This window comes from Pygocentrus nattereri, chromosome 24, assembly GCF_015220715.1.
Source record: "Pygocentrus nattereri isolate fPygNat1 chromosome 24, fPygNat1.pri, whole genome shotgun sequence".
In the NCBI taxonomy this organism is placed as follows: Eukaryota; Metazoa; Chordata; class Actinopteri; order Characiformes; family Serrasalmidae; genus Pygocentrus; species Pygocentrus nattereri.
In genome coordinates this window covers 21,580,300-21,602,919 of record NC_051234.1, presented here as the reverse complement: position 1 = coordinate 21,602,919, position 22,620 = coordinate 21,580,300, and the positions used below count along the sequence as shown (strand labels likewise).

Genomic DNA, 22,620 nt, shown 5'->3' with positions numbered 1-22,620 from the left:
TAGATACTTCATAATTTAGAGGGCTGTTGTTATGGATATCTGGATTTTATTAAAAATAAAAGAGTCTGATCTAATATGTTTGGGAAAAGAAATGGCAAAAAGATTTATGGTTTATATTTACATTTTAGTGTCTATATTTTCATTTCCTTTTTGGCTGGATTTGCCTCCCATAATATACACAGTGTTTCACTCCCCGGTACGTACAGCACATATATGGGAACTAAGCAGCGAAAGAAAGGCTGTTTGGTGTTCATTGTTTTTGTGAGGTCACCACTTACATATCAGTTACACATCCACCCGGTCAACCTGCCGCAGTCTAGCTCCACTCATTCATACTGAAGTTATAAGGATGACCAGCCTGGATAACTTTTTGAATAGGGCACGGTGCAGGCAGCCAATCAGAACAGAGGTCATGTACATGTCTTAAAGGCCCAGTAACAGCAAAACAACAGGCTGGTTGTGTCTAAGAGAAAAAGAGTTTTAAAAATGGTTGCGTAAAAGCAAATTATGACTGTATTTGGTACGTAAAGACACACAAATATCATCACCATATAAATATGATGTAATATATCAGACTAAACATTCCAAGAAAGAGAGAATTCTAAGTGGTATTTGCTCCATATCTGCATGTAGCTCTCTTTAAAAAAACGTTTTAGGCCAAAACTTTCTCAAAAATATTATAAAACAATGGACCTCATTCACCAACCATTCTTAAGAAGACGTTTCTTTTTATAACCCACTTACAATCATTGCCCACTTGGGTAAGAACAGAATCTACGCACACTTAAGATCTCAAAGATTTAAGAACATGTCACAAATCTAACTTCAACTTTTTTTTTTATTTAGTCATTATTTAGACAAAGTGAGTCCATTTTTTAGAAAGTACATCATTTTTTAAACATAGTAAATCAATATTTTGAGAAAGTTTTTGTTTACTCAAAATACTATTTACTCAAAATAAGTCAATATTTCACAAAGTAAGTCATTATTTTAGAAGGTAAGTCATTATTTAGACACAGTAAGTCGATATTTTAGACAAAAAGTCATTGTTTAGATATAGTAAGTCTGTGTTTTGAGAGAAATGTCACTATTCAGACAAAATGATTCCATATTTTAGAAAGCAAGTCATTATTTAGATATAGTAAGTGAATATTTTGAGAAAATAAGTCACTATCGGAAAGTCCACATTTTAGTAAGTTAGTCATTATGTAGGCATATTTTTGACATTATTTTGACATACATAGTACATACATATTCTGAGAACATGGGTTATTTGACATAACAAGTAGATATGCTATGATAAATCATTATTTTGACAATATAAATCAATATCATGAGAAACCAAGTCATTATTTTGACATAGTTGTTATTAAGAGATACTGAAACACTAATTTGAAATTCTGAGCCATGTTATGAGAAAATAAGTCATTATTTCAAGATGCTAAGCCAAAATGTTGATATACTGCGACCAGAAACAGAGAAGGTCTTGATCTTTATCTCTCGCTCTCATACAGAGTCTCTTCCTGGCTCTCTCATTCATAAACACACTCCCTCTGTATCTCTTTTCTTTTTGTCATACACACATGCTGATTCTCAGTCCTGATATACATACTTCCTCTTTCTCTTGTTATGTGTGTGCCTTTTAAAGAAGAAGAGACTAAGCCTGCCATTGGGGTGATATCCGCAGAATACAGCTTTAACACCCTTGGTTAGGAAACGCAGGTCTACCTCATTTCATTTCACCATAAAAAAACCCTGTCCTGACTTCAGACATCACATTTTATTTTCCATTTGAACATTTTAGATGATCAACACATGCGAATCTGTCCCTTTTTACCCGGGAAAGTTAATGCAGTGTACCTTTAAAACTTCCTCATATTGTCATTAAAACCACATCATTGAAAACCGAATCACTCACAGCTGAATTTCCATCACTTTTCTGAAGTAACATGTTTGATTTAACATGTAAACACTGTTAATACGAAGGCATATAAAGAAATTGCACTGCAAAAACAGCCTGTTGGTTTTGTGATGTCATGACAACTCATTTGCATATATTCACCTATTCAGCCTAGAGACGTTTAGCTCCACCCACTCATGCTGAAGCAGTGATGAGTGTTTCAGCCTGGACTGCCTTTTGGATAAGGCACAGCCAATCAGAACAGAGCTCATTTACATACACCAGTCTTAAAGTCACAGTAACAAAAACAGCCTGTTTATAAGGGATAAAGAGAGGTCAGAAACTCGTTATGCTGTGGTACATAAACCTGGACAAGCGTCATAGGCAGACCCTCGGAATAAAAATAAAACGAAAAATGTAGGATATGGGTCCTTTAATGCACACAACTGTATCTTTTGAGGGCACATTAACATAGTTTGTACTTCGGCAGGAATAATATTCATAAACCCTTACCACCTAAAAAGCCCTCTGTGTTTTGGAAAACTAGCTAAACCCTTTTTGGTGTTATGAATAATTTTTAAAAAGCCCATTTTAAGAGGTTTTCTATTAAAGGCTGTTTCTGCAACTGGACCAAAATACATAGTCATTTATTTTAATTAGCTTTCCATAATTATGACTTAATATCCCCTAATTATGATGTAGCATCTCATAATTATGACTTAGCATATCATAATTATGACTTAGCATCTCATAATTATGACTTAGCATCTCATAATAATGAGACTCCGACTTAACACTCTCACTTAATATCTGATAATAATTACTATCTTATAACTATGACACAGCATCTCAAAATTATGACTCATTGAGAATTTTTCTCAGAATTATGATTTAATATCTCATAATAACAAGAAAAGTTTTTTCAAAATTATGGGTAATCATAATCATTGCATGATAAGTCATAATTATGGAAAGTCATAGTCATTATTATGGGATGCCAAGTCATAATTGACACATTAAGTCAGAATTATGAGATTGAATCTCATTATTATGAGATAGAAAGTCATAATTTTGAGATGCTGTGTCATAGTTGTAAGACAGTAATTATTATCAGATACTAAGTGAGAGTGTTAAGTCATAGTTATGACATAGTAAGTACATTATTAGGAGATACAAAGTCATAATTATGAGATATTAGGTCATAATTATGAAAAGCCTGCTCATTATTATGACTTACTAAATGGCTGTATATGTTTCTCCAGTGGTGGAAATGGGTTTCCATAGTTTTCCAACACAGAGAAGAAAAAGCAGCATTTAAACATCTAAATGGTTCTTTGTTTTTCCACGTTTTCAAGTAACCACAGCTTTTATTGAAGAACCGCTTCGTCTTTTCCAAGGATGCACTCCCTGCACGAATTCACTCATTCATATACACTCTCTTCACCTCTTTTCCCTCATAGACACACAGACGCGCACACGTATACAGTCAGTCTCTCTCTCTCTCTCTCTCTCTCTCTCTCTCTCTCCCTCCCTCTCTCCCCCTCTCTCTCTCTCTCCCTCTCTCCCTCCCTCCCCCTGACGTCGTTTCCTTCCAACATGGCGCAGGCAGGTTGCTCATGGCTGAGCTGAGTACTCTCTGCTCCTCCCGCAGGCCCTTCAACTGGACTCTAACGTCGCCGCCCGAGACATGTATGAGGGCAAAAAGACCAAAAACATGTTCCTAACCCGAGCTTTGGAGAAGATACTGGCCGACAAGGAGGTGAAGAAGGCTCACCATTCGCAACTGCGCAAAGCCTGCGAGGTGGCGTTGGGTGAGTCTCGGTTTATTTCACCTTCATCACTTCAATCCGCGCTCCGTTCACTCCCTTAATCTCCAGAAAACAACTGCTTCACTCATTTCAGCCGCGGTATCGCTGGCCTTTGCTCGGCTAACAGGGCTCGGCTGGCATCGAGGAAGTGCTTTTCACGTTCCTTAATGTCCTACATATTCCTAAAAGTCGTCAATTGTGCCTGAAATGTCACGAAATTGGGCTATTTCTGCCGGTGTTTTTGTCACCAAGTTGCTCGTTTTGCTGCTCGCCGTTCGTTGACAGCACCTTGCTCGCTTGCTAGCTGTTGTTATGGAGGCAGGAGCTGTGGAGATCAACAAATGCATCCTTTCTGGTGTTTTGAAGCCTAATTTTGATGTCTTTGGAGTTTGTCAAAGGCTGCTGGATATGTGTGGTTACATTTGCTGCAATCTATAGGACAAGGAAATTGAGAAATAGCAACGGACCGACGGATGGCTAGCTGGTTGTGTGGATTAGGGAATGAGTTTAGACTGCAGAGCAGAGAACGACAGCTTTTGCTGCACTGTCTTCCTTTCACTCGGTTCAGAAATGCAGCGTCTTGGCCAGGAGAATAAAAACGCGGTGCTCGGGGAGCTGCAACGCCGTGTGGCCGGTTTGGGGGTTGCTCCAAGACGGGCTGAGCCGGTTGGACGCAGCCTCAGCCCGCAACAACATGAGCGGGGTGGTCGTAAGATGCAGGGTGCGCTCCATTCAGAAGTGACGCTACCTATTCCCTTTGCCCCACTCACAGGCCACGTCCATTCAGAATCATCGTGCCTACGCCCTACTTCCTATTTCTTATGCCCTACTTCCCATGTTATACTTCCTTATGAACTCCATTCAGAAGTATCCATCGTATTTTGCCCTAAGCCCTGGTTCCCCTTCAGAACTGATCAGGGCTCTCTGTATGTATGCTATGCTCACTGTGCCCTACCCCCTGCAAAGGTTCAGCCCACCACCAACATAGAAGAGCTGAGGTCAACGTTAGGCCTGTCAAGGCTGAAATGAAGCCATTGGCATGTCATTTTTTTGCATTTAACAAGTTGTTAGTGTTTTTGTTTGTAAGACTGTTGAAGTGTAATAAGGTGCGAGACTGAAATGGGCTGATTAGGTATTTTGTTTTCTTGATGTCAGCTCCTCCACATTGAAGGCTCCAAACTCAAATACGGTGTAAGAGGTTGAAGATGGGTTATTCAGGAGCATCATTGCAAAATTATAATGTAAAGAGAGATACAAGCAGTGAAATCTTTGCTACCCTGCCCCCAGTTACCATAAAAGTAGGCTTAGATTTAATGTCCTTTCAAATTGAATGTTGTCCCAGAAGCTTATTTGGAAGAAGTCGTTTTAACGTCTAACTTCACTTGTTACTTATTTGTGTCAACAGATTGTGATTAGCTCTGTGATTATGCTCAGTTTTATGTATTAAAAAAATACTTTCTTGCTTTACGTTTGGTGGTCTTGTGTAAAGAAGTCCCTGCATTGAACAATGACAAGTAGAAGCAAAGCTAGGAAACATTCACAACAGAAGCAGACTGCAGGGATATTCTTCTAGAGCTAAATTCCATAAATTCCAGATCGAGAAACCGTTCCACTGTGCGCTGTCCTCCCAGACCATTGGCACGTTGCCAGTGATAGGAATGTGTGCATCAGTTTTTTTTAGTAGCCATCATTGTTACGTATGTTTTCACATGGTTGTGCAGCACTAAGACTGGCCATATGTTGTGTGCAATTACACATTTCTCCAAATCCCCAAAGCGTAGTAGCATACGTAGTGTAGCTTTGAGTAAATAGAGAGTGTTGATGTGCATGTAATGTGTTTCGAGCTACACCATATTCCTGACGACCTACATTGAAGAATCTTGGGGGGAAAAAATCCATCATTTAGTTTCTCGAATTCCCTAAAACTCTGTTGAATTGACAATTTCTCAGCAATTTGGCTTGGAACAATACAAAATGGATACTGTGGGCATTCTCCCTTCAGAGTGCCCTAAGTAGGCTGCATTTATGCCATTTGGAACGCACTGACAAAGGCTTTGCTATCTTCCTGTCTTTGATAGCCAGACTTGGTTTCACATTCAGGCAACACTGATACTCATGTAGCCGAGGGCCAAGTCATCTCTATAGCCGAGATCCTTGTCCTTTTTCTTTGTGTCTGGTGACTAATGATAACATACCTTTCAGCAGGTTACAGTTGTGTTAATCATTGATTTCCAGGTTTTTTTATGATGAATAAAAATGTAAACAGGCGGTCCTCAGGTAAATTTGATTCTGTTTTTAAGGAAGCCACCAGTGGGCCTGCTGAAAGAGCTGTTTTCCTTCATAAAACACATGCACCACACACTTTGTGTTTTCTCGGCATGGCAGGCAATGAGTGAATGAATGAATGGATAAGATAAGCCAGAACTATAATGAACCGGGTTTGTTTCCTCCTTGCAGAAAGCTTGGGTCCTGAGACTGGGTCCACAGCTGACATTGGATGTTTAAAATGAGTTGGCTTTCCTAATTCAGCATTAACTAAGAAGTCTTCCTATTGGTGCTCAGTCTGACATTTGGCCTTTCCACACTCTGGAATGTAACCTTGTATTATTTGTACCTTGAACTGGGAGGTGGATGATAAATCTAGGCCTGTCCCTGGTGGCAAATAACAGTTAACCGAGTTAACAGAGTAACAGCCCTGTGATAAAAACTCATTTAATACGTTGAAGTTCATTTATTGTTTTATTTCCTGCATATCTTAGCAAGTCCAGTATTCCCTCACATGGACATGACTGAACTTTTAAACATGGGTGATGGGATGTCCTTCATTAATACCACATGTGTTGTACCTAACATAGATAAGACTGTCCTAGAAACCTGTCTGCGTAGCGACATTGAACTTGCTCTGAGAGGTGGGGCACTGTTATGGTGTACATTTTAAAAAACGCTTGTTTCTGTGGGCTTTCTGTGCAAATTTCAAGTGAGAAATCATGTAAACATGTAAAATTGATGTAAAACTGTTGTTGTATAGTTTTTGGTTTGTTGATGATAAAAAAAATGGGCATTTTCATCTTTAATTTCATGTGTGTTGCAACTTCTGTACGTTTAGCTTTTCTGACTTTCCCATAACCTGCTTAAAGATATTTAGCCTGTTTTGTTTTATAATTATAGTTATATTAGACTTGAATATTTAGAAAGGCATGGTCTTTCTATAAGCAGTGTAAAGTGGCAGCATTCCTTTTAAAAGAGCTCTCCTCTCCTCAGTCCAGCTCTACCTGTCCACCTTGCTGTTTGTGTTTGTTGTAAGATGCACATGAGGGAGATCAGTGATGTGATGCTCAAATTGTGCGTTAATAACTTGTGTGTTTTATCACCAATAAATTGGTTTCGGTGGAGATTTTTGCAACATATAAACATTTTCCTCTAAGGTTAAATGGAAAAAAGTTTAAAGAGTTTTAGCATCGCCAACAATTTCAATTTCCATAACCTACATCAACAACATTTTTAAGCGTTTTTCATAAAAAAACATTAGGTAGAAAACATAGCTAGTGTTGGGATTCAGACCGAATAGCTTCAGGTTTCAGCTTTTGTACAACTGGGAGTCAGGTGAAATGGCCTTGGACAACAGGCATCAGGCTAAACAGCATTAGGTGGTAAACAGTGACATTCAAAATACTGTTCTTTCTTACTAGATTAAGGTTTCAGGGCCAAGTTAAAAACAACAATATACAACAACTTTTCCTGAACTGCAGTTTCATTATGCTAATTTGTTTAAAACACTTAAAGCTGCACTATGTAAGATTTGGGGATTTAGAAACCTCTCTGGTGAAATTGTAAATGCAAGTGGGAGGAGATTTTGAAATGTGAGTTGTGTATCAGCTTGCTTCCTCAAATGAAATGAATCCTGACACCTCTGGCTTTTAAATGATTATTTTTATCGTGTAACTTACAGCAACGTACGCACACCATATCAACACTGTAATTCTACTACTTTCAGTTTTAATGAAAAGAAAACTTGCAGTCTTACATAGTGCTGCCTTAAGCTCACCCTCTATCAGTGTTTTAAGGACTGCAACAAATAACTTATTATTATTATTGTTATTATTGCTGTGTGTAAATGATACATGTATAATAGATAAATGATAGCCGTGTAGCCACAGTGCAAAACTAAAGCAGCAAACTTCAGACACCAAACCTGTCTTGCCTGATCCACTGCATTTGGTATAAGTAATGGTAAAATTGTGTAGATTAGGTTTTTCACCAAATGATTCCAAATGAACTCCGGGTTCAGCTGCATCTGAAGAGTAGAGTGAGGCTTGCAGATACTCTTCATATTTACCATTCCACAGCTCCCTGATCTTTTGTTTCACAAGTGCTTGTGAATATTTATTAATTGTTAAGCACAGCTAAATATCGGCATTTAGGAAGTTGTGTCAAACCCCCCTAAGCCCCGATAATTATTCCACATGGTCACCTGAACAAGAGGTTTCTGTTCACCCCAGAGGCCTATATATATATATATCTCACAAGTGTCTCTCGCATACAGCGTAACTGACAACATAATCGTTCCTGCAGTATGCAGATAAAAATATTGGATGTAATATAGATATTATTGATGGCTTTTTGCAGTATTATTGTGCTGGTGTAGCTTATCAGACCTTAGTAGAATAAAAAATGTTCTCAGTGCTGTTACTGACCTTTTTCACTCTTATCTGTAGCGACTTTAATTCGCTGTAGATAAGTGTCTGCTAAAAACACACATGTAATGTTTACAGACGTGAGCATTTAGTACACACTCCCTCCCTGAGCGCTGGTGAAAGCCTGAACGTTGTTAAAAGTAGGCTGCTGATGCTACGGCTTTGAAGCTGGACGGGCAAGCGAGATGACAAATTATGAGAACGGGAGCGAGAGAATATACAATGTTAGCTGTAAATATAGAAAGAAGTGCTGCTGTTTCTTTTAGTTTTCGTGTGTTAGATAGATTAGTCATGAAAGTTTGAGCTTAAAACATATTTCCTCAAATTCTTTATGGCTGAGAGGGACGTGGTATCATGACTCCTGGTTCCAGTCACTACCATTGTAAATAAATGGTGTGATTAGTTTCTCTGCAATGCTTAATTTCACATCAGATCACTCTGAATGACTGTTTTTTTTACTTCTCTACATTTTAATTATGCATTCATTTTGAAAAATCCAGGGAATGCTCTTTTCAGCTTCATGCTGGTACACCGTTGTCACATGAGGCTGACAAATTGATTTCCTCTACCTTCATGTTCTTTAAGCTTGGCATATAGAGAAAGGGAGAGAAGTGGCATCATTTTTAGTCGGGCCTGTGCATCGTGACCTGCGGATTTTGGTACAAGGCTAATTGGCGCTTGTGTCTGTTAGCCAGGGTCACTGAAATGGCGGTGAAGTGAAAAGGCATTTAATAAACTTTAACTCAGTGTTGGGTTTTCTACATGTGAAGGGTTTAGTTGGTCATAACTGCAGCTGAGTCATTCAGCTGAGCTTGTGCCCCCATATTAATAGTAATAATACAAGGCCTTGAATTATAGCTGGTGTTATTTTTTCTATTGAAATCGCACACTTTGTTTGCAGCTCAGCAGCCATAGTGAAGGCGGTATGCACTCTTCTCAGTGCCAGCCTGTATTGCTGATTCATGAATCAGTGAGATGAAATTGAATGTACTGTTTCTTAGTTCTTAAAAGTTAAAGCTTTTCTGAAAGACCGATTTTTGATCACAGCGTGTGCGGTCAGATCTTAAAGGTTACCACAATTAAGAGAAGTTCACAGTGATTAGCCTATGTGTAGTCATTTCACTGATTGATATTTCGTGGGCATGCTGCTTAAGAAATATCTAAAGAGCAATCCCACCAATCTTTCAGAATGTCTGAATTGTTCAATTGGCAAGTCATTTGGAGTGCTGTAATTTCTTTACAATGGTGGTAATAGAACAAGGGGTCATAATATGCATTGTGTGTGTGTGTGTGTGTGTGTACATATGCTCCATTTTCCATGTAGATATGATGTGTATACCCCACTGAACATGCTTATATTGGGTCAAGCAGTGTTGGCCCTGTGCTCAAAATAAGCTGCTGGGAGTATCTCCCAGGAAGCTTCAGAGACTCCAGTCTTAAAGGAGTAGTTTGATGAAAAATCAGATCAACACAATTACCACGTTATACCAGATGTGGTCTATCAGCCAAGACATGTTCGGTGTCTGAAGCTTCCTTCTTTATATTTGCACCGGAGCTACAAGGCCAATGTAACGATGAGTAGTGGACGCTTATAGCTGCTAGGTTAGCATGCAGAACTCAGCACTGGTTTCAAACCTTCTTGAGTTGTTAAAGGAATGATTTGGTGAAGACCCAAATTTCCAGTTTAACACTCAAATGTAGTTAATCCATGAAGACATGTTTAGTGTCCAGATTTGTTTCTTTAGTTTAGTGCTGGAGCTATGAGGCTTACGTAGATAACCACTAGAAGTCAATAGTCACCCAGAGTTTTCATTTACTCCCAACCCCAAAACTCACACCGCATCTAGGTCTTTATTAAGGTCGCACAGACTTGTGCATGGGGTTTAGACTGTCTGTTGTGTTTCTAAAAATATACCTTCAGGTTGGAATTTATAATTTATTATTTAGTATTATTATCTGGGCAGTCATGGGCTGGAGGTTAGGGAACTGGCCCTGTGACCGGAAGGTTGCCGGTTCGATCCCCAGTTCTGACGGTCCATGACTGAGGTGTACTTGAGGAAGACACATAACCCCAGCTGCTCCCCGGGCACCGTGGATAGGGCTGCCCACCACTCCGGGCAAGTGTGCTCACTGCCCTCTAGTGTGTCTGTTCACTAGTGTGTGTATGTGGTGTTTCACTTCATGGAGGGGTTAAACAAGGAGGTGAAATTTCCCTGTTTGTGGGATTAAAAACGGATCACTTAAACTTAGTAATTAGTTATTTATAAAAAACTACAGAAATCGCAATCTGTACATAAATCTGAGTCCATATTTGGCACAACACCTGATGTCTAAAGCAGCTGTCTACAGTGTCCAGCTCCATAGTTTTGGGATGTATTTACAGAAAAGACTTGAGTGACTCTTGGCGACCAACATTAGCCTCATAGCTTTAGCAAAATTTGGACGCCAGTCTTGACTGATCCAGTACATCTAGGGTAAATAAAAACTTTCCATTCTGTAATCTCAAATAGACCTGCTCACAGACCTGACACTTTATAACATATGAAAAAATGGACAACATTATATTACAAAAACAGTGTTATCACTCGTCTTCATGTTGGAATTCATTTTCTCACTTCAAGATGCTGCACAGTGTGCTCTTGTCCATTCTTGTAGCTAAAATTGCTGGAGTGTTATGATTTAGTCATGCAGTTTGCACAATGGTAATTGGTCCATAAGCTTCTATTTCTTGTGATCTACATTAGCCTTGTAGCTTCTGTGCCAAAACTAAAGAAGGAAACTTCCGACACCAGCAGGGTCTTTGCTAAGTGACTGTATTTGGGGAAATTGTGTAAATTAGATTTTTTTTTGTAAACTGCTCCTTTAAATTCAGTCCCACTTCAGCTAGATCTGAAGAGTGGAGTGAGGCCTGCAGATACAGTAGCTTCTCATTTTTATCATTCCACAGCTCCCTGCTCTTTTGCTTCACAAGGGCATGTGAATATTTATCAAGTGTGAAGTCCTCATCTTCGCTTAGCTAAATATTAGCTTTTCTGTACCAGGAATGGTCCGTTTGTTGAAGCAAGTGGATGCCCTATTGAGGAGTGAATTTTGACAGCATGAGTGGATAAAGAAGAAGAGTATATATTTGAAAAAAGACTGTCACTATGGACTATTTTGATTATGAAGTGAGCAATCTGAGTTTTAAAAAACGCCAAAGAATAAAAATGCACATAACTGCACTGTAACAAATCATCCATAGCTTTTCGGATATTTCAAAGTGCTTCATTTGTCTTTGAAAGGCGCATGTCATAGAAAACCAAATCTTGTTTAGTATAATAATAATAATAATTATTATTATATTATTATTTTTAATAATAATATTAAATTATTAAAGTTTTGATGTAGTATGTTCAAGTCGAATGTATTGTGAAAATAAGCTACAAAAGTCATTCGTATCAGTTATTCGTATTATGGTACCACGAAAACCAATACATTATCACATAACCGCCTATTCATTCGAACGGTTACATCCTGCCCATTCACCCTGAGTTTATAAGGTGCGTTTCAGCCTTCGTTCTGAATGCGGCACTATGCAAGGCAGCCAGTCAGAGCGTATATCAGCTGTGATTTGGGGGGGGTAGGAGAGGTATATAAATGTGCCTGTGCATCCGGCTCTGTTTCGTAATGTAAGAGAGAGCAGTAGTAGAATTTAAAATATGAATCCTTATCATGGAGACTGACAACTAAACACAGCTAAACACACCATTAAGAATGTTCATTCATTTGTTGGTTTGTTGGTTTGTTCGTTCATTCATTTTAAATGAGTAATCATGGCAGTCCTAATTTGAATCCCTTCTAAAAGTTTATTGTCCGGTCAACCATGTGATGGATGCAGTAGAGTTTGTCTCCTGTTCTGTTATCTTTTTGAATTCAATGCATAACAATGTATGCTGGTGGAAACAAGGGTTGCTATTGTGTTTCTGGAAGCTACTGTAGCCTGCCTGCGATTAAGTGCTACTTTTGACTCTGAGAGCTGGGAGCCAGGTCACACAAAGTATTTTGATGTCCTCATGATGTCCTCAGTCCTGTTCTTAATTTTGATGATGTGTGGATATTAATCTGTTTGAATAACACAAAATAGTAATTTACTTGCCCAATGGATTACAGTATGAATTTGAAAATGCAGTACTCTCTTATGCAGTGTAGTGATAGTCTTAAAAGTAGGATTTATACAGTAATGTCCATTCCTATGTCTGTTTCATTCTATAATGTGCATTTCTGTGACGAGTATTATTGTTTTAGGAAGTGATGAAGCTTAAAATTAAGATGAACTCTTACAGTAATGTCTATTTCCGACACTATTTTAGGCAGTGATGCAATCTAAAAACCATGCACTGATGCAATACTATGTATGTGTATGACTGTGCTAGCTGGTAGGTGGTAAATACTGACTGTGATTTTGTTTTTTCCCCAGCATGACTCATAGTCTAATAGATGAATTAAATGGCTTAAATGCTTTAGCTGTGAAAATAAATTAGTCCTGCCTGTGTGATGCAGCTCGCTTTTTACCAGTTGATTAAAAAGTCCCAAATGTTCCTGCCCATCTGGAAGCTTATTAAAGCAGTACTGAAATAAATGGTTCCTTTATAGCACTTATCTACCTGATGTTTCGGTCTTATGCATGTATGTAGGTTCCCAGTGAAGTCTGACATCGGTACTGTCCTGATAGATATGTGTATTAAAAAAGGCACAATATGCACAATAAAGAAAAAGGTGTGACTTAGTGAATCCTGCTTTATTGTTTATCACCATTTACTGTACCATATATAGAGAGGAAAGGGTGGAGCCATGAGAGGAAGCTGGAGTTTAGCTTTCATAGATAACTTTAACTTGCTAAGATCAGGTACTTGCTAGCCTAGACACAATTCAGTGGCGAGAGATACCAGTAAGTTGTCATTTTCTTTTATTGCAAAGTGTTAATTAAATGATGTATCTGTGTGTGTGTGTGTGTGTGTGTGTGTGTGTGTGTGTGTGTGTGTGTGTGTGTGTGTGCATGCTGACCGACCACTCCATTACACTCGCTGTCCATTTTATCAGGTCCACTTGCCATATAGATGCACTTTGTAGTTCTGCAATTACAAACTGTTAGACCATCTGGTCCTCTGCATACTTTGTTAGATCTCTTTTGTTTGAGTGGTGGATCATTCTTAGCACATCAGTGACACATACTTGGTTGTGGCAAGGTAGTATGTTGTGCTGGTACAAGGGATCACACACAGCAGTGCTGCTGGAGTTTTTCAACACTATGTCCACTCACTGTCCACTCTTAGACACACCTTGTTGGTCTGCCTTGTAGATGTAAAGTCAGAGACAGTAGGTCATCTGTTGCTGCACAGTTTGTGTTGGACATTCTGTTCTCCTTCATCAGTGGTCACAGGACGCCGTTGACTGGAAATTTTTGGTTGGTGGACTATTCTCAGTACAGCAGTGACACCGAGGTGTTTAAAAACTCCAGCAGCGCTATTTTGTCTGATCTACGTGTACCAGCGCAACATACACTAACACACCACCACCACCGCCACCACGTCAGTGTCACTAAATATATAATCTGTCTATAGTATAAAAACATATTGTAATACTATATATTACTTACAAATTCTTACTTTTACTCAGATTTGTATGTGAAATGTTGTTATGCATTTTTAAATACTCTCTACAAACAATGCACTTGGTGCCCCAGGTCTCAAACTTTGGTTACTGCTTCTATAGACAGTGAAATACATTTATTATATAATGGGGCTCGACTAGTGTGAACATTGTGTGGTTGATACTAATGGGGTTTTTGGGGGTTAAAATTCAGTTAAACCATAATATCGGCTGATGTAATTTTTTATTTATGTTTTAGATTTTAAGTTCACTCTTCAGTAGTTTTGGGTCAGTAGTACTTACTGACTGAAATGACTCAGTTTACCACTATTAACATTATCACTTCTTATGCGCATATAAACAGCAGATATGTACAGTCTTATCAGTCTTGACGTATTGTAGCCCTGCGGTCGGAGCGACACAGAATGCTTTGAGCTTTTGGTAATCATCTCTTATTTTTCTTCTTGTTCATGAGTTCTCTATGTTCATTTGTTTCTCTTTTTATGTGTTATTTCATGCTAAGTGTGAGGTTCAGATGTGTTTGTCTTTGTGTTACTTACCATGGTTGTGTCTTGAGTTCAGATTAACCTGTTCAGCCTGCATTGATATTTGTTTCAGATCGGACTGGTTAAAAACTGATGCACAGAAGTACAAACAGACATGTATACAGACAGCTGTAGTCATTTCAGTGTGTAATATACAGCAAAAGGCCTGTCTTACTCTCTGGGTGGAGCTTCTGAAACCGAGGCTACCTGTCTAGGTAACACTTTAAACTTGGCTGGCACATGACATTCGGCTTGATGGCTTTAGGCTCATATGTGTCTGTTCCAGAGTGTCTCATTCTGTTGGTCTTGTTTGTCTATAGAGATTGTTCTAGCTGTGAATGTGTTGTTGACCGCTTGTGTCAGCAATGGGTGCACCATTTTAAGGTGCACCCATGGAAGAATTACAGCATTTGGATACTTTTGGGTATATAGTATAACACCTGTCAACTAGCCGTGAAAGCCACTAAAAACACAGTTCCTACTGTTTTAGCTGCAAGACATTGTTTTTGTAATTCCAGCAAACTTCAGAAACCAGAAGCTGAAAATATCCAGGAGGCCTGTTCTCATTTTTTATTTAGTGGTCAGACTGATCACCTAATTCCTCTTTCATTCTGTCACTGCAGGTATTACTATTTCTTATTCATCATAAGAAAGTTTCTTAGCTATGAAGACAAATCTCACAGTGCTGGCAAATTGGTTAACTTACCCTGCTTGTTAAAAGTTTAGTTTTAATATATTTGCGTGTTTTTCTCCTTGGTTTGCAATAGCGTGTAATTATATTAAATATAAAGCAGTGTCACTACTTTGCTAAGAATTAAAGTGGAATTCCACAGAAATTTCTCTTCAGTTCAACCATTGAGATGTAAACAACATTAATCAGAGTGGTTTGGTGTGAAATGGTTCATTGTAGAGAAACTTACTGACTCTGGTTTCTTTGCACTGGTGGTGACAGGAACCAGGAGTAAGAATGTCTTCAGTACAGATATAGCCAGAGGTAGATGAGATGGTAAACGTGTAGTATCTTGATACTTCACCAAATATTCTTAATACACAGTACAGTATTTTTTTAGAACAGTCAAAGTAGAGCCATTTTGTATCATGAACTGTGAATAAAGTGATATTCATTCAACGTTTCACATACTGAGCTTTACTAAATCCAATATAACAGGACTAATTATACTTTGAATGTAATCAGACATGTAGTTAGAAAGTATTTATAGCCATATTATGTTCAGAAAAGCATATTGTGAAATATTATGATGATGTATTTGATCACCATAATGGCCCCGAATTTTATTTACTATCCAAAACATCCAGTCAGTCTACACATATCTTTATATATAATGTTGATTGAAAAACCTGGAAAAATGCTTTTTTTTTGTGGGGAGACTTTTTTGCCTTACATCTGTCTGTCATAAGTGGAGTAAAAAATGCATACATATCCTTTCCTGAAAATTGGCACAGAATGATGTCTCAGGCATCAGGCAGCATGTTCATGACCAGCTTTTAGAGGCATTCAAATGTGTCAGTGAGCAATTCTGATTTGATAAGCTTATTTAGGATAGAGTATTTCACATAAGATCACTGTGAATGTCTCAATTATATAGAAATTCTGAAAGAAAAAAACTGTTTCATTCCCCTTTAAAGAATATCTGGTGAAGGGAGAGGAGGGAAGGCTGATGAATTGTGCAGCTGCAGTAACTGTAAAAAAACAATGTGCACCTGTATTGGTGTTAATAAAATGGCCAGTGAGTGTACATACATAAGTAGGTGTTTCTAATAAACTGGCCATTCGGTGACAGCATTCAAGTTTCATCTCCTGAAGCTGCCATGCTGTACTTCGAGTGAATAACTGTCATTTCTGTGCGGTTTTCCTGTTCCTGTCTGTTTTTTTCCCGGCTTTGGAACCGTTCTCTTCCACTCGTCAGGTTCCTCCAGGCTGTTTTTCTCTAAAACATATCAGATGGTGGAGAAATTCTACATTTTAAAAACAGCCTCTAAACAGCTCAGTGTGCCTTTGAAAACTTCATCACAGTGGGACACAGGATGGCAGTAAGTGTGTGTGTGTGTGTGTGTATGTGTGTGTCAGTGAATGTGTGGAATATTTCATTTGATGGCGGTGAGTTTATCGTTTACACTGTGGAGCCGCCGTTAGCACAGGAGTTTAGAACACGTTAAGTTTATAGATCTCTCCCTCTCTCTCACCCTCTGTGTCTCTGTGTGTGTGTGTGTGTCTCTCTCGCTCTCTCTCTCGCTCTCTCTCTCGCTCTCTCTCTCGCTCTCTCTCTCTCTCTGCCTCTGTCTTTCCCTCTTCCCTGTGTTTCTGCCGTTGTCTTGCTCTCCCCCCCTCCTTGCCAACCTTTTTCTTTTGAAAGGTCTTTCTTTCTTTGTCCTCTTTTCCCCTTTCCTTTTTCTTTTTCTTTCTTTCTCCATTTTCTGTCTTCCCCTTGAATCTCACACACTTTCTATCATTCTGTTTTCTTCTCTCCCTCCCTCTCTCCCTCCCTCTCTCTCTCTCGCTCTCTCTGTTGTTGTCATTCCTTCTGCCTCCCCCCTCCTTGCCCAGTTTTCTCTTTTGTACAGTCTTTCTTTCTCTGTCCCTCTTTTCCCCTTTCTTTCTCTCTCTCACTGTCTCTATTTCTTTCTTTCTCTATTTCTTTCCCATTGAATCTCACACACTTTCTATCTTCTTCATTTATTTATTTATTTATTTCTCTCTCTCTCTCATATAGGCTGATCTGGTTAATTATTTCAAAATCATACTCAGGCATTCAAATAATATGTGAGTTTAAGACCAAAAAAAAACGTCCAAGTCATCAGCGTTCAAACTATCAGATACTGTTTGTAGTGGCAGAGTGTGATAAATAATTCATTGTCACCGCGTTACTGTATTTCATTCCAACTCCTGCAGGTGATAAATTAATCATACTTTCACCACAAGTTAATGAGAGAAAACAAGTCAACAGTATCTTAACGTGGCTTGTTGGAATGTTCTTTAGCGGTGGGCTAATGGGCAGAGCAGTCCTGGGCTAACTTTCAGCACCGCAGAGCCTGGAGACGTCCTGAATAAACAGTAGCTGCTGCTGTTAGATGTCTGTGTGAATTGTTTGAGCTGCTCTGCTATTAATCTTTACCTCAGGGGCAGTGGACGGCCACATAGTGGACACCAGCACAGCACAGTACAGCACAGCTGTAAAGCGTGGGATCGAGATCCTAATGCGTGGCCACGACTTAGTAAGCCAGGATCTCACTCCCACACCTTACTAAGTCATGGCCACTCATTAGGATCATGCATTGTTTTTATTTATACAGGATGTCATCAGCGCAGCTCTGTAGTATTTGTTTTCTTTATTGCACATACAGAAATCTGTCTGAAATCTGACCGATAGCTGTGTTGTTTGTGTCTGCTAAGCAATTAAGGGGTGATTTGGGAGTTGGTAACATGTTTGGAATTTTCTGTTACTTTTTTATTGAATTGTAGTGCAGAAGTGTCAAAATGTCCTGCGCACAGTTCTTGTAAATGGTCTTACCCCAACTACAAATATTAAAAATGATGCTAAAGATCTGTTACTTGATCTGTATCGGAAGTCAGATTCAAAATAAATCCTAATTTCATAATTCAAATGTGGTGAAAAGCTACAATATCTGCCTGATCAGGACTGTGTGGATGTTTCATAGATGTTGTAGCCATGGCAACATAAACACACTCACAGTAAGCGGGAGGTTTTTGTTTTGCATTTTGAAGCTTTTTTTTTTTTTCCAGCCAAAATCAGACTTTGAATCTGTATGAAATATTGAATTACTGGTGTCTGACAGTGTGCAGGTTGAAGACTACACACTGCCATCATGTTGTTAGAAAATGTCTGCTTTACCAGTGTGCATGCTCAGGATGTTCCTCTTGAGATGGATGATATAAAGTGTTATAGAAAAATATAATCTTTAGAAATAACCAAATATATAAGAGGACTTTAATGCATGGGAATAACATATTATAACACCAAAAAGACTTTCAGGCTTTTTCTTTGATGAGAACTGCTGAAAAGACAAAGTTCATAGTAAATTTGAGGATATTTGAACATGCATTCACAGGAGCAGTAAATCTTTCTGGTGACAGTAGAATAATTACACTGTTCCTCTTCTGTAACCCACCTGTTGCATCCAGATAGCCCTGCTCAGTGTTTTTCTTGTCCAGTCATTTTGTGTAATTAATGCTTTGTAGCTTCTCCTTTCACCATCTCACAATAGGGATATCTCTGTCAGAGCCCTCCCTCCCCGTGTGTGTGTGTGTGTATGTTGGCTGAAATTTAGGACACAGTGGACCAAGAGCCAAACCTAATTTAATGTACCATTTCATAACTTTTGTTAATATCATTTTCTTTTTATTTTGCTTTCAAGTGAAGCTCAATTAAAAAAGCTACAAAGTAATAGGAAGAAAACATTTGTTCTTGAAAATTCAGTCTTCTCATTAGGACGGTACTGAGGTTTTTTTTTCCTGGTGATATTTGAACACTGCAGTGATGACCGGTAGAGTATATTTTGTCCTGTAATTTTATTTTATCCTGTATTTTAAATGCAAAGCACCTCATGGAGCTGTGTTTTTTTTTGTTTTTTTTTTTTCGTCTTGTCCAACTTATAAAACTCAAAAGAAAAGATATTGTGATACATATTGAGTATCGTGACATATTTTTGCCATATCGCCGTCATCGTCACATTTTACAGTTCTGTGAAAACACAACGTGGCATTTCATTGATTTGTCAGTTTGTATATTTTCTCTGTCTTCCTGTAATGAAATGTAACAAAAGCACAAATGGTGATCTCTGTGTTCAAATGCCGGCTTGAACAATAAAACAAGATCTCGTTCACACCCCTAGTCCTGAGCTGTGTTGGGCTAAGATCTTCACTCTGCATGCTGCGGATGTTTGTGTGTTTTGTGTGATATGCAGTTTTTTTGCACTTCCAATCAGGCCTGTTTGTAGAAGACTTTTGGTTTTGAGTGTACTTTACCTGTACAAACCTCCAGGGCTGCTTTTGAATATTTTTGTCTCATAGATCTTGGACCACCTGCAATTTATAGTCACAACATGAACAATTCAGTGCTCCTATAAGTATCAAATGCAATGGGTGCTGCAGACACAGCGCCTTGATTTGTTAACAAGTGCACGTTACTCGAGAGAACTGTGTGGGGTTGTGCAATTTTGAGGCAGTGTTGCAGTCAGTGCTGCTGGGGTGAGTAAGATTTGTGATTAGTCCACTTTAAGGAGACTGGTGGAACTGTGTTGAAACAGGTTTTACCTGCCTCAGCAGGTCCAGGCATCATTTAAAGGAATATCCCACCATTTTTCAGCCTAATCTAAACATTATATATGCCTTTGGTTGATTTCAAAAGACCATAATTTAGATGTCTTTCCCCTTAAATATAATAGAAAACATGACTCAAAACTCACTTATAATAGAAAATATTGGACAGTTAAAATATGCTTCCATATTACATGAAGTCAATACTGCAGTCATGGAAAAAAAATCTCAAAAATGGAGATTACATGTTAAAAAGAATTCCATTAATTCCTCTAGCGCCTTCTAGGGCCTGACCGATATACTGTTGCTGTACAGTGTCATTCAGTATTAATGACTCATGGTTTTATTGTGCTTGAGGTCAAAATCCTTGAAAATACATCATTAATTATTGACTTGTAATTTTGTATTTGGTGATATCATTTGTGGTAAATTTTAACCCCTTAAAAGTTGATTTTGGCATCCGTTACAGAATTGTCTGCTAGATTCTATGCATTTTCATTTTGTATTGAAATGAAGTCAATCTGATTGGCTGTGCACACCAGGCGTCGTCCTGTAAGTAGGTATTTGATGTCCTGCTGTCTCAGCAATAGTATCGCCTGAAAGTCAAGGATAAAATGTGGTCTTGTTTTTGCTCTGATTTCTAGTGCTTATAATACTAATAAGACCCTTTGGATTGACCATGTTGAACACTGAGATTGCCTGATACGAAATAATACAGCATGTCATATAAGTAATTGACTGCAGTATCAAGCTTTACTGTATGTTGTATCTTAAATGGAACCTTTAAAGGTCCTGTGTCCTGCATTTGCTGATGAGGTCCACTTATAATATTTGTGGGGATTTCTCCATCAAAAGATTCTGATTCTTATTCTTCTGTACTAAAAACAGTTGCTAATCCTCACAGTGCTATTTGGTGTACATAACCTTCTACATAGGACCTTTTAGGGTTCAGTTTAAGATACAACTTACATTAAAACTTGATATTAATCAGTTTCTTATTTGACACATTATTTTGTATCAGACATTCTGAGGTAGCTGCTTTAGCCTAGTAGCTCATAGCTTTGATAAAGTAACAAAGTATTTTCTGAAAAATTTGAAAAATAACCTCAGCTCCTCCTCTTTGACCAGAACAGCTGCATGGCCTCATGGGAGGTAAATGTAGGTTGCTGTAAACTCCTTAAAATTCATAAGCAAGATCATGTTGAGTTACTGCTCCACTTTCTATACTGTAGCCTAATCCAAAGCTTCAGTTTAACTTTTGCTTAGATGTGTTGTTTTGTGTGACATTGTTTCAGAAATTCTGTTCAGATTAAAGCTTTTTTACACTTTGTTTCTAGTTTGGCACCCACACACTTTGTTTTGGCAGGGGGTTTGTGGCACTGAGGGCCTGGAGATAAAACATTAGCATTACCTTCTTCTAGTACACAATTTGAGACAACACTTTACGTTTCATGTGACGATAGAAACCTAGAGGATTGATGTGTTAACAGCATTGATTGGCATATTCTCTAACTCTGTGGTTGGCTTGACAACAGCTAAACTTCTGCTTGAACAAAGGCATAAGGAAAAAATAACCACCTTTTTATCCTTTAAGAGCTCCTGGGAAGAACCAGTCACTGGAAAACGAATTATTATAACAAAACCTAAAAAATAAAATAAAAACACAATGGAAGGTTCTGTGCCCAAAACCATTTGCACTTCTTTGCGTATTTCAATATATTTGTCTTCTATGAAAATGACTTTTTTTGTTAAGTATGCATTAACTGTGGTCGTTTTTTGACCGAGAAAACAACAGCAATATATCTTAATGCACAATACATTAGGTTTGTTATAATGCCAGAACTTTTGATATCAGTATGAAGTCTAATATCTTGATATCAGTGTCTGAGTCCGAACATGTTGTTAAGGTGGAAAGTTAAAACCAGTCATCCCTATTTTAACACCAAATTTTTCTTGGATTCACTGGAAAACATTTACATTTTTACAGCATAATAATTGACTTTTGCTTCAGTTTCTTTTTATCACTAAAAAAACTCAACTGCAAGCTTATTTAAATAATTGAAAGTAATGAGAGTTAGAATATTCAATTGCTTGCCGAAGTGCGGTATGGAACTTTTATACTTTGTGCAACTCTACAATATGTATGGTATTGTGAAATTGGTCTATCATTACACTCCTGCTGAACCTAATCCCTGTCCCACCCTTTGTAACTGAGGTGACTGAGGCTCATACCTGGTCCTAAAGGGCTTCAGCACCACAGTGTTGACTGTTTTTCCTGCTCTAATACACCTGCAGCTCAATCTGATTATCAAGCTATTCATAAGTTGAACCAGGTGTACCAAATTGCTACTATTAGACTGCCACACTTGTTTAACAAGGCAGTGAAAAAAGCTGTATGAAAATGTCTAAGAGATTTGGAAACGGGCTCTTAGGAGGCTGACTGACTCAGCTCTTTCCTTTACTCACATCTGTCTTGCTCAGCTGGTGAAATGAACCAGATCACATGTACTGAAGCATTAATGCTTTAAGCAAGATGATAAGATCATTCATAATTCACCATTTTAATAATTTCATATCAGTAAGCAATTTTTTTTGCGGTTTTAATAAAATAAACTGATAAATCACCAAAAGCTTTTTATAACCTCTATTGTGTCGACCAGCTCTTTTCTTCTTCTTAACAGCAAGGAGTAGATTCACTAGAAGAGGCACCAATTACTGAAAACAGATATTTTGTGAAAGTGGGAGACAA

At 38.3% G+C, this 22,620-nt stretch overlaps 1 protein-coding gene across 3 annotated transcripts in view; it reads left to right on the top strand.

Moving 5' to 3' along the window:
• The first annotated feature begins 3,481 nt into the window (after positions 1 to 3,481).
• arfgef1 (ADP-ribosylation factor guanine nucleotide-exchange factor 1 (brefeldin A-inhibited)) overlaps positions 3,482 to 22,620 on the top strand; it is a 93,048-nt gene continuing 73,909 nt past the window's right edge. For all 3 annotated transcript variants that reach the window (XM_017717864.2, XM_017717872.2, XM_017717854.2), the window contains exon 1: positions 3,482 to 3,711. In XM_017717864.2, the coding sequence (XP_017573353.1) occupies positions 3,588 to 3,711 (124 nt within the window). In that variant the 5' untranslated portion in view covers positions 3,482 to 3,587. The remainder of the gene's footprint in view (positions 3,712 to 22,620) is intronic.